Below are 12,161 nucleotides of genomic sequence, written 5' to 3'. Positions count from 1 at the left end.
GACACAAGTAAGACTTTATGAAAACTGATATTAAATGACCCTCCAATATTTTTTGCCTATATATATATATATATATATATATATATATATATATATATATATAACTCATGTTTTGGGTCTGAGGAAGATCAGAAGTATTGTAAAGTGTTTATTACAATAGTATAGTAATAAAAAGTAAATCAAATATACGTAATAAAAAATTACACGCATGACAGTTTAGCACATTTTCCCTAAAATTGTCATTACTCTTAGTTGTCCAGACATATTTCCATAATTTCCATTATTCTGTTAAATTTATTGCAAAATAATTATATAAAAAAATTATAGAATTTTTTTTATATAATATATATATTTATATATGTATAAAATTATATACATTTATATAGTATAAAACGCATATTACTGTCAATTTTGTTTTTATTACTTTTTTAAATCAACTAAAATACAATTTTTACATTAATGAAATTTTATGGGAAAATGTGCGAAACAATAAACAGTAACATCAAATAAAATATTTAATTTTATATATATATATATATATATATATATATATATATATATATATATATATATATATATATATATATATATATATATATATATACACAAATATATATATATATATATATACAAATAATAAATATATTATTTCTTATTCTGGGGCGAAATGCAGTTTATACTGTGGCAGTACCATGAAATTCATTTACCATGGTATTTACATGTACTCAGAGTAATGGAAAACAGTATGTTTGTGATATTTTGTTAAAAAATATCAAAAGTATTTAACCAATTATTTTCTCAATTGGTAGCATAAGATGAGTCCATCATCCAGTTTCTGTTGCTTCTGTGAAGTTCGTTTTTTTCATTAAAGACTGAATTTGCTTATTTTAGACCCAGATGCAAATAGCCTGATTACCGCGGTATGACGCATGGTAAAATGAACTGTCATTGTATTTAATCCAGAGTGTTTTGGAAGTATATAAGATGTCAGATCCTTTGCATGATGTGATAAATTTGACAAACATTTACAATCAGGAAGATGATGAAAAGCCAAACAGACAATCTGGATTTAAAAGATGGAATTGCTGACATTAAAGTACAAAAGTGCTCAATCAGCCTCTGATTATACAAGGTTTCTGATTAATGTGATCAGCTTAAAGGTGTTTGTTTGCCAGAGAACAAACGCTCCTCGCGTCATCCACAGCGTTTGCATGTTGAGCAGTCGCGCTCGGGCTTGCATACTTGCTTTGTGCTCCATCATGGGATGCTAAAACATTCCTGCCTGTAGAAAATGCAATGCCTAGCGTGATTTCTATTGCTTAATCTGTCTTAATGTAACTTATGTCTGTAAATATGATTGTAAACGGATCTTGAATGATGCTTTGATCAAGTATTTTGTCTTATTTGTTACTCTATCATCAGCACTAATAGCCTAAATAAAAATATTTTTAGCAGACTCAATATATGCCTCGATATATAGTCACAAAAATATATTTTGATATATATGTTGCAATGACAGTATCACATCACAACAAAATTAGTGGTGTTCGTGTTTAATTTTCATTCATGTAATAAACGCTGTACTTTTTACAGGAACATTTAATATAAAACTAATATGGTGCCTTTACAGAGTAAGAGTGGTCTGAAGTTTCTCTGCTCATAAATGAATCGGCGCACAAGAGACAGATGCATTAGTTTCTGATGTTACAGTAAGTCAGACAAATATTTGTGTTGAAGGACATTTGGTGCAAATAAAGGCCATAAACTGAATGAATAAAAAGATACAAACTAACAGATCAAACCTACTGCTGCTATATACACAAGCATCAAGATAACTTCAAGGACTTCAGCGGTTTCATTAATCTATGGATCTCATGGAAACATGTCAAAGTCACATTTGACCCTAAAATGGATTAAAAAAACAAAAGGTTTAAATTTCACACTAGGTATGTGAATCCTGTTCATTAAGTAAACACTGTACATTATATCTCAATTTAGCCTAGAGCAGGGTTCCTCACATCTTACCCTGGAGGTCCAATCTGCTGCAGAGTTTAGCTCCAACCCTGATCAAACTCATCTACCTGTGATTTTCTAATGATCCTGAAGACTCTGATTAGCAGCTCAGGTGTGTTTGATTAGGGTTACAGCTAAACTCTGCAGGAATGGTCCAGATTTGAGGACCCCTGGCCTATAGCATCTGGAGTTTTTTATTTATTTATTTATTGCAATTCTCAGATATTGGTTTTCTTTACATGCTCAGCTCTGTTTTATTACTTCAGTGTTTTTAACTCATACATTAAAGGCAGTGCAACAAATACTATCATGATGCATGAACAACAAAAATTAGACCTCTAAATCAGGCTTTCTAAAAACAAGGTTTCATTTTCCTCTATGCAAAAATAATTTTTCTTTAGGGTGAAATGTGCCCTGAACATGTTATCGACAGGCTTCTGTGGTTCCTCTTTGTTTTTAATAAGGCCATGTATTTTTCTCCTTTTGTTCCCAAAATGCACTCCATATTCAGCTGTATTTATATTATGACTCAAGACTCGTCGCTCATGGAAATGAGGTTATAGTGGCAGATTAATGATGAATGTTGCTCAAGTAACACTTTTAAAGGACTAGTTCACCCAAAAATTAACTTTTGTAGATTATAGTGGTGTTTTTATCAGCTCATTCTGACGGCACCCATTCACTTGCTGAGCAAGTAATGCTACATTTCCTCAAACATGATGAAGAAACAAACTCATCCACATCTTGGATGGCCTGAGGATGAGCAGATTTTCAAATTTGCATTTTTGGATGAACTGTTCCTTTAAGATGCACATAAAAAGTCACCTGTCTTCCAAAAAAATAAAAAATGTTAAGGCATGTTGTTAATGTGTAACATTTTAAAAACGGAATCAAATAAACTTAAAATCACAGAATTCTCAAACAGAACACTAACATTTGAACGATTATAAAAGTTATTTTTGCTGCCTTTAAAAATATGCATTCAAACCGCTTCAGAAACTCATGCAAATATTTTTCTGAATGTTTACCACATAAATAATCCAAACACTGCTTGTGAGGAATACAGCACACAATCTGCTTCAGGATTCATGTACTGTTGCAAAGCCATTCCGGTTCATATTAGACTCGCGAAACTTAGTGACCCTGGACCACAAACCAGACATAAGGGTCATTTGTTTTGCTTTCCATTGATGTATGGTTTGTTATGATCGGACAATATTTGTCTGAGATACAACTATTTGAAAATCTGGAATCTGAGGGAGCAAAAACATATAAATATTGAGAAAATCTCCTTTAAAGTTGTTCAAATGAAGCTCTTAGCAATGCATATTACTAATCAAAAATTAAGTTTTGATATATTTACGGTAGGAAATGGAACATGATCTTTACTTAATATCTTAATGATTTTTGTCATAAAAGTAAAATGTATAATTTTGACCCATACAATGTATTGTTGGCTATTGCTACAAATACACCTGTGCTGCTCATGACTGCTTTTGTTCTCAAGGGTCACATTTAATACATATTCCAGAGCCAATCATCCAACAAAAGACATAAATCAGGCATCATTTCCCAAAAGCAGGAGCTTTGCTCAGAGGTAGTCATCCTCACTGGAGGCGGATGAAGAGTTTTCATCGGGATACTCGGAGCCCTGGGAGCTGGCCGAGGGGGTGCGGCTCATTCGCCACAGCTGGGACGCGAAGGCCCGCCCCCAGCTGCACGGCCGACCAATCGGCCGCAGCAGACGCACCAGCTCCGCTGCCTCTTGCCAATCAAACGTTCACTTGCTCTGGCCGCGCGAATGCCGCTGCTTGCTCATGCTGGTCAGCATCTGGCTGATGTAGGACGTCAACAGGTCATCCATTTTGTAGCCCTGTTATGAGGAAACAAGGGAAATCAATCTACAAATCAGCATTTTCTCCTTTCATTAAACCATACCTGATGAAAGTTTGACACGACTACATTGCATGCAAGTCATTTTTCTCTCACCAGTGACGTCTCGCACAGAAGTTTGCTGCCCTGAACCAGGTTTCCGATCGTGATGTGAAAGTACGTGTTCCCACTGCTCCAGTTGGAAATCTTGGTGAAGGGATATGTGGTTAAAATATCCTGCGGATGAAGGAGAGGAATACAAACATCACTGCACACTGGGATCAAGACAGAGAGGAAAAACACTGGAAACATGCCACCAAATTTCCCAGACGCACAAGTCAAAAATTCACCCAATATTATTGCCTCATTGCTATTATATATGTATTTTAAGTCGATTGTTTGCTTAGGTTTATTTTTATTACCACAAAAAATTTGATTACTTCATTAATCTGAACCATACAGGCTCTTAAAATGAAGATGCAAAATGGAAAGTTCATTAAGACCCAAAATCTGAAAGGGCATTAAGATATCTTTAATACGTCTTGAGTTACAGGCATGCAAACTTTGGAAAAAAAATAAAATAAAAAAAACTTGAGAAGTGCTTTTTCCCATCTTTGAACGGTCACTATAATGCAACAAAGATTGCTAAAGTCGACAGATTTGACTAACAGTTTTGTTTTGCATGCTTTATATTATTTGCATTGTATAAGTCAGTTGCTAATATAAGTTGCAGTACTTTTCAGATGATAAAAAATGTAAAATATGGTAGTTGCATGATGAAACTGGAGTAAAAAGACAGAAAACATACCTTGTTCTTGGGGTCGATCAGACTGACTCCATATTTATTGATGGCTATCAGCAGGATCTCAGGGAAGTGCGGCTCAGTGGTTTGCTGCATTGAGAGAAACAGACACTGATCGCTCCATCCAGAGAAAACATGAAAACTGAGTTTGACAAATTGCACAGATACCTTCACTTCAAAGAAGGCCGAACCAAATGTGGGCCATTTGAAAATGACCTTCAGAAACATCAGCTTGGCTTCTTCTCTTGATTTCCCAGCATGCCTGTTGAAGTACGCCACAATCGACTGCAACAAGAGGAGAAACCGATAAGGACGAGCCAGTCATATCACAGAAATCATGCATTCACAACCAGTGTTGGGGGTAACGCATTACAAGTAACACGAGTTACGTAATCAGATGACTTTTTTCAAGTAACTAGTAAAGTAATGCATTACATTTTAATCTACAAGAAAATATCTGAGTTAATTTTTCAAACAAGTAACAGTTACTTTGTTTTCCCATTTATTCACTGACGTGTGGCAATGTTGACAGAAATCGGAGGCATTCATTGTGTGCCCAAGTATATGGTTAGTTTTAGACTAAATGATAGCATGCTTTTGTGCACTTGCACAAAAACAGATTCAGTATTCCTCCAAATGAATAAAAAACAGTCAAATGCAAACTCAGAATTTGATGCAAGTCTGCAATAATTAAATGGTAAATAACACAAATATCCTTTATGTATTTAACCCCATTTTATTAACCAATGTATTTGCTGCTAAGCTTCGATTATTAAAATCAGTCATACTAATAAGCAAAAATTACTTTAGATAAAATAACATTTGTGCTTCTTTTTTTTATTATTGCTGAAGAGTGTTTCTTCTCATGCATTTTGCTGTACAGACGTGACTTTACTTTTCCTTCAGCCTGAGGCTCATTCATTTCACTTTTTGGTGTGAATGGACTTTTACATTTACCCAAAATAGAACTTTTTACATTAAAACAAGCAAGCCATGATATGTGGATCTGAGAAATCTTCTGCTGTATGAAACTCAAGAAATGAAGATTCTCACTTTCAGGATCTCTCCAAACTTTTCATAAGACCTGGGAAGCTTTTTTAGATGACATCAAAGGCTTACTCTGTTCTGATACTAGCACTCATACACAATAATTAACTGCTAATAGAAAGAGGGAAGATTGATTTTTTGAATGGGTTTATATTGAAACAATCTGTATTTTCTTATTTTCCCCTGAATGCACCATGTATGGTCTTGTTAAAATACCAATAAATTAATGAATAAATAAAAAACAAGCAAGCCTGCCCAGATTCGAAAAGTAACAAAGCATTACTTTCCAAAAAAGCAACTAAGTAATGTAATTAGTTACTTTTTTAGGGAGTAACGCAACGCTGTAATGCATTACTTTTAAAAGTAACTTTCCCCAACACTGCCGATGAGCACAAGCCAGTTAGTTTACAGAAATCATGTATTGACGACTACAGGATCAGTCTGTGAAGAACAGCAGTGGCACGAACCCTCTTCCAGTCGTCAGGCGAGAGCTGGCGAATCAGATCCTGAGGAATCAGCTCCTTCAGCATCTTGGGGATGCTGGGAAAGTGTGATTTGTCATCCTCGAATTTGACCCGGTAGATCAGAGCGCCGAGCTGGAAAATCTCTTCTCTGGAGCATTTGTGATATCCACGCAGATACTTGGGAAGTTCCTTCACACGGGAGAGGGTTATAAAGAGAAGCTGATATGATATGCTATATTTGATATAGTGCTTTCCTCCCGTGTCTGTGGTTTCATGATGTGGTACAGCGATGTTTACGTCAGCTCACCTGATAATAATGGAAGATGGAGTCTGCGAAGGAGTCTTTGCCTGGAACCGTGATTGTCCACAACTTCTTCATGAAAAACACCTGGTAGGTCAATGAAGGCACTATACCTGAACAGCAGAGTTAGAGCCATTATTCTACTACCCTTTGTAAAATAAAATAAAATAAAATAATGAAAACTGATAGTGGATACAGTGATTTACTCTGGTTCTGTTTTTTAATAAAATAAAATAAAAAATTTAAACGCAGTGGATACAGTGATTTATACTAAATATTCAAAAAAAGAAAAGAAATTAATACTTTAATTCAGCAAGGATGCATTAAATTGATCAAAAGTGACAATAAAACATTTATAATGTTACAAAAGCTTTTTAGTCCTAATAAATTAATGCTGTTTTTTTTAAATAAACTATTTATTAAAAATCCTGAAAAATATAATGTATCACAGTTTCCATTTCCAAATCAGTATATTAGAATGATTTCTGAAGATCATGTGACACTGAAGACTGGAGGAATGATGCTGAAAATACAGCTTTGATCACAGGAATAAATTACAGTTTAACTGATATTCACATAGAAAACAGCTATTTTAAACTGTAATATTATTTCACACTTTTACTGTTTTTACTGTATTTTTGATCAAATAAATGCAGTTTAAGTTAGTGTACATGAGAGATGAATAGAGTAAACCCTACAGTAAAATTCACAGCTGTACCGTCTTTAGCGGGTCTCGCTTTCTTGATCCAGTCTGTCAGATGACGAACAAAGTCGAAGAAGAAATCCCCCTCAGGTACACTTATCACCTACAACGCGCAAACAGACAAAAAATAAAATATATGTCCCTGCAGCACAAAAACAGTCATGAGTAACACAGCTATATTTGTAGCAATAACCAACAATACATTGTATGGATCAAAATTATACATTTCTCTTTTATGCCAAAAATCATTAGGATATTAAGATCATGTTCTATGAAGATATTTAGTAAATTTCCTACCGTAAATATATCAAAACTTAATTTTTGATTAGTAATATGCATTGCTAAGAACTTCATTTGAACAACTTTAAAGGAGATTTTCTCAATATTTAGATTTTTTTGCTCCCTCAGATTTCAGATTTTCAAATAATTGTATCTCAGCCAAATATTGTCCTATCCTAACAAACCATACATCAATTGAAAGCAAAAAATGACCCTTATGGCTGGTTTTGTGGTCCAAGGTAACATATGTCCTGATATGAATATCATACTACTCTAACCCCAGAACCTAGTTACTGGTTAGGCTTGGGTCAAGCATGAAAGACTGTTCCAGGACCAGCAAAACATCCAGAAACATGTGAAAATGCCATTGCTCAAAGCTGTGTGATTTGACCTTATCAGAGATCTTGACAAACAGACTGAAGCCGTCGGGTGATTTGAGCAGCAGTCTGCTGGAGATGTTCAGACAGAAGTCTTTGGCCTTCGTGCTGGACTCCACCTCAAACGCCTGAAACACAGCAAGAACCGCAAACATCCTCAAGATCTTCAACCGAAACATGCTCAAGACCCATGTCAAACACCTCCACATGCATTTAAAGGAATATTCTGGGAGGACTGAAAAGCAGAAATATGAAGCTTACGTTCAACGTTATTTTAGTATCATTGATAAACTATACACTCTTAAAAATAAAGGTGCTTCACGATACCATAGAAGAACCTTTTTGTCTAAATGGTTCCATAAAGAACCTTTAACATCTGAAGAACCTTTCTGTTTCACAAAATGTTCTTTGTGGCGAAAGAAGGTTCTTCAGATTATAAAAAGGTAAGAAAGAGATGGTTCTTTAAAGAACCTTTGACTGAATGGTTCTTTGTGGAACCAAAAATGGTTCTTCTATGGCATCGCTGTGGAGAACCTTTTAAAGCATCTTTATTTTTAAGAGTGTAGTTTCTGGTAATATTTTGAATTAGATTTAATTTTTATATTTTCTGTTTTCATTTTAATTTTAATTAACATTTAACAAATTTTGTTTGTGTGTTTTTGTCATTTTAATATTTTTTAGTTTTTATTTAAATTATGTCTATATAGTTTTTATACATTTTATTTCTTAGTCTTAGTTCGTTTAGTTTCAGTTATGTTAGAACTTCATTAAACTAAATAAAAATCAGAAATGTTACCTTGGTAACTGAAATAAAATAGTGGAAATATTTTGTAATTTTATTTGATAAATTTTAAGGAATATTCTGTGAGGGTTTAAAGGTACACATGTAAAGCTTTTATCCAGTGTTATTTTGGTATTAATGATATACTATTATAATTTTGCTAATATTTTGAATGGGATTTTATATTTATATTTTCTGTTTTTTTTTTTACTTTATTTTAAAATTTTAGTATTTTTTTTTATTCTGTAAATATGTCTATATAGTTTTTATTAATGTTTATTTATTAGTTTTAATTTAGTTACATTATTTTAGTACTTTACGTTAAACTAATAAAAACGAGAAATGTTGTCTTTGGTAACTAGCTGAAATAATACACGTTTAATTTTTTTGTATATTATTTTATTTCAGTTCATATTTTATTTCAGGTAATGAATGTATTGTTACGGTTTTCGTTTTAGTTTAAACCTACTTTTATTTAATTTTAAATCAAGCTTTAAATAAAGAAAGACATTGATAAAACAGTGTCAGTCTATCAGTGAATCACATTCTGCGTATGAGTGATGAATCATGAGCATATGAAGGTCTGTCTCACCTCATCAGTGTCGTCGGGGAAGTAGACTTTGTGAAAGATCTGCGTGGTCTTGTGCTGAATAGCCTCCACCTCCACGAGGTGCGGTGGATACTTGCGGGAGCCGTTCCTGCACACAAACAAGTGTCTGTGATGAGCCTTTCATACTGGAACACACGGACATATTCACAACATCACCACTGAAGAGTCTGACTGACTGATGACATCATTCATTAACACTGAATCAGAGCAGCCTGCATTTTATTCAAGGTGTTCATTTTATTACTTAATGCATTCCCTTGGAATCGAACCCATGACCGTTGCATTACGAGCGCCATGGTCTAGTTTGAGATACAGGAATGATTTAAAATATATATATATATTTATTAAGCCATTGCAAAATGAACTGCTATTCATTCTATCATAATTGTACAATACTACTGTAATTTGTATCATTTCTAAACTGTCAATGAATAAAATAAAATACATAAATAATAAAATAAGATAAAAATTAAGGTAAAAATTCAGACCTTGGTGGTGGATACAGTGATTTTCTCTAAATATATATTTTTAAATAAACTATATTTATTATATAAATATTTATTAAATTAAAATAATCTATCAGTGCATGTCTATATTTGCATGTACATGCAGGTAAACATGTGGCGAGGGAGCGTGTTCACCGTAAAGCTTTCTGCAGTCTCTGCATGCAGTCAGAAGCCAGCGGATGATGTTTCTTAGACTGTAGAAACCTCTGGACGTGCGGTAAGAGGACGTTACTGGGAGGAAAGAGACCGGCACACAACCAGAGCAACTCCCAGCCCTTCTCCTCACTGTACCTGCACAAACACTTCACTTCAGGAGCACACACTACTGTGCAAAGCTTTGGAACAGAAGCATGCATGGTAAGAAATCACGAATGTAAAGGAGAGACGTACTTGACGTGGTTTTCAGTCATTTGTTTGATGATCTGGCAGTAGATCTCATCTTTGAGAGGCTCTGCCTTCAGCGCGGCCTCGAAGATCTGATCCGTGAGCTCGTTCACAGACCGCGTCCGCTTAGACGGATAATCGCCCATATATTTCATTATAGGTGCAGGAGAGCGGGTCAAGGAACAGTCAGAAAGAAGATAATATCCATGTACTTCTACAGTTTAGACTAAAAACTAATGAAATCATGTTAGTCATTGGCAAAATGACATTTTTAATGTTTAAAAAAAAGCCTATTTTAAGACTTCAGTATAATTTATATTTCAGTATAAAGTTATGTTTTGCTTAAAGAAAATATGCATGTTTTAGGACGTATTTCAGCCTAAAATCATAAGAAAATAATATTTTTATAAAAATAGAGCCTATTTTAGGGCACAGGTCAAATTTCAGCCCAAAATGAAAGAAAAATCTGAAATTATCTTTTACATAAAGAAAATAAGTACTATTATAGGCCCCAGGTCATATTTCAGCCCAAAATCAAAGGAAAAATAATAAAGCTGATTTTAGGGCTCAATTCAGCCCCCCCAAATAAACAAATAAATAAAGTTTTGCATAAAGAAACTAAAGCCAATTTTAATGCACAGGTCATATTTCAACACAAAATAAAAGAAAAATCTGAAATTACATTTTGCATAAAGAAATTAAATCCCATTATAGGCCCCAGGTCATATTTCGTCCCGAAAAAATGTTTTGCATAAAAAAATAAAGCCTATTTTAGGGCTCAAGTCTGCCCAAAATCAAAGAAAAAATATAAAACTATATTTTACATTAAAAATAAAGTCTATTTTAGGGCCCAGGTCATATTTAAGGCCAAAATCCAAAGAAAAGGAAAGCTCTGAACTGCTCACTCAGCACTGTCTCCCAATCAGTCAAACAGATGCATGCATCCATCCATGTGTCCCAGGACTGAAGGATATCAATGAAAGCCATGCAGGCCTCCTGGGAAAGCTCCTCATGACCCACACACTTCTTCAGCAGGGCCTGTTTGATGGGTTCTCGTGTGCAGCACCACAGTTTGTCCTTGCCGCGGTTCTTGGTGATCATCACTCTGCTGAGCGTGTGTTTGGGAGGAGGCCTGTCAATCAGGGTCAGAACACACATGCATTTCATTTAATGTAGCTAATTGTGCATATTTCTGACAACATTGCTCTATTTTCTTTGCAAAGTCAACTATGATTTTTTAATAGAATAACATACACTGATAAATCATGCACAGTAAGACCAGGAGCATTTATTAAGAAAGTAAACAAGGTCAATTTTGCACTTCCCTTCAAATAATTGTTAAAAAATAAAATAAAAAAATAGGCTTTATTTTTTTTAAGGCTAAATATCAAATTCTTTCTGAATTCCTAAATTTCTTATATATATATATATATATATATTCAGATTTCGGGCTGACATGGGCCTTTAAATAATTTTATTTAATATATAATAATTTAATAAAAATATAATAATTTATTATGACATTACTTATTACATTTTGTATTAAGCAAACAAAACCCATTTTAAGGCCCAGGTCGTATTTATTCCTAACCTCAAGAAAGAAAAATATAATTTTTTCCTAAAGAAAACAAAAGTCTATTTTAAGACGTATTATGATTTTATATTCGTTTTATATTTGTGTCATTATTTTTCATCACAATAAATTTTAATCTCTGTATAAAATTACAATATTTTATAATATATTATACATTCACAAATAACACTGTCTGGACACAATACTTTTTTCTATAAATTCGAATTTAGAATAACTTAACATACATTTATTATCTAATTAATTATTTTTATTTAATTTTTTATCTTAGGCAGAAATACTGTTTTAACTGAGCCTTAAAATAGGCTTTATTCTCTTCATGCAAGATGTAAATTTTTTATATTTTTTCTTTGATTTTGCGCTGAAATGGCCCTTAAAAGGGCTTAATTTATGAAAAATAAGAAATTATATTTTACGTAAAGAAAATAAAA

General features: G+C 33.5%; 1 protein-coding gene across 1 annotated transcript in view; it reads right to left on the bottom strand.

Annotated features, from left to right (window-relative positions):
- Positions 1 to 1,539: 1,539 nt before the first annotated feature.
- LOC306888396 (unconventional myosin-VIIa-like) overlaps positions 1,540 to 12,161 on the bottom strand; it is a gene marked incomplete at its 5' end in the record, with an annotated part of 43,211 nt that continues 32,589 nt past the window's right edge. Inside the window, 12 exons of the mRNA XM_079446654.1 lie at positions 1,540 to 3,886; positions 4,003 to 4,122; positions 4,694 to 4,777; positions 4,856 to 4,972; positions 6,202 to 6,387; positions 6,506 to 6,612; positions 7,218 to 7,305; positions 7,873 to 7,986; positions 9,232 to 9,337; positions 9,891 to 10,046; positions 10,146 to 10,299; positions 11,114 to 11,271. Of these exons, the coding sequence (XP_079302780.1) occupies positions 3,794 to 3,886; positions 4,003 to 4,122; positions 4,694 to 4,777; positions 4,856 to 4,972; positions 6,202 to 6,387; positions 6,506 to 6,612; positions 7,218 to 7,305; positions 7,873 to 7,986; positions 9,232 to 9,337; positions 9,891 to 10,046; positions 10,146 to 10,299; positions 11,114 to 11,271 (1,483 nt within the window). The 3' untranslated portion in view covers positions 1,540 to 3,793. The remainder of the gene's footprint in view (positions 3,887 to 4,002; positions 4,123 to 4,693; positions 4,778 to 4,855; positions 4,973 to 6,201; positions 6,388 to 6,505; positions 6,613 to 7,217; positions 7,306 to 7,872; positions 7,987 to 9,231; positions 9,338 to 9,890; positions 10,047 to 10,145; positions 10,300 to 11,113; positions 11,272 to 12,161) is intronic.

The sequence above is a fragment of the Barbus barbus genome (assembly GCF_936440315.1).
Source record: "Barbus barbus genome assembly, chromosome: 22".
Lineage (NCBI taxonomy): Eukaryota > Metazoa > Chordata > Actinopteri > Cypriniformes > Cyprinidae > Barbus > Barbus barbus.
Note: the sequence above shows the minus strand (reverse complement) of the source record. Positions and strands in the feature narration are given on the sequence as shown.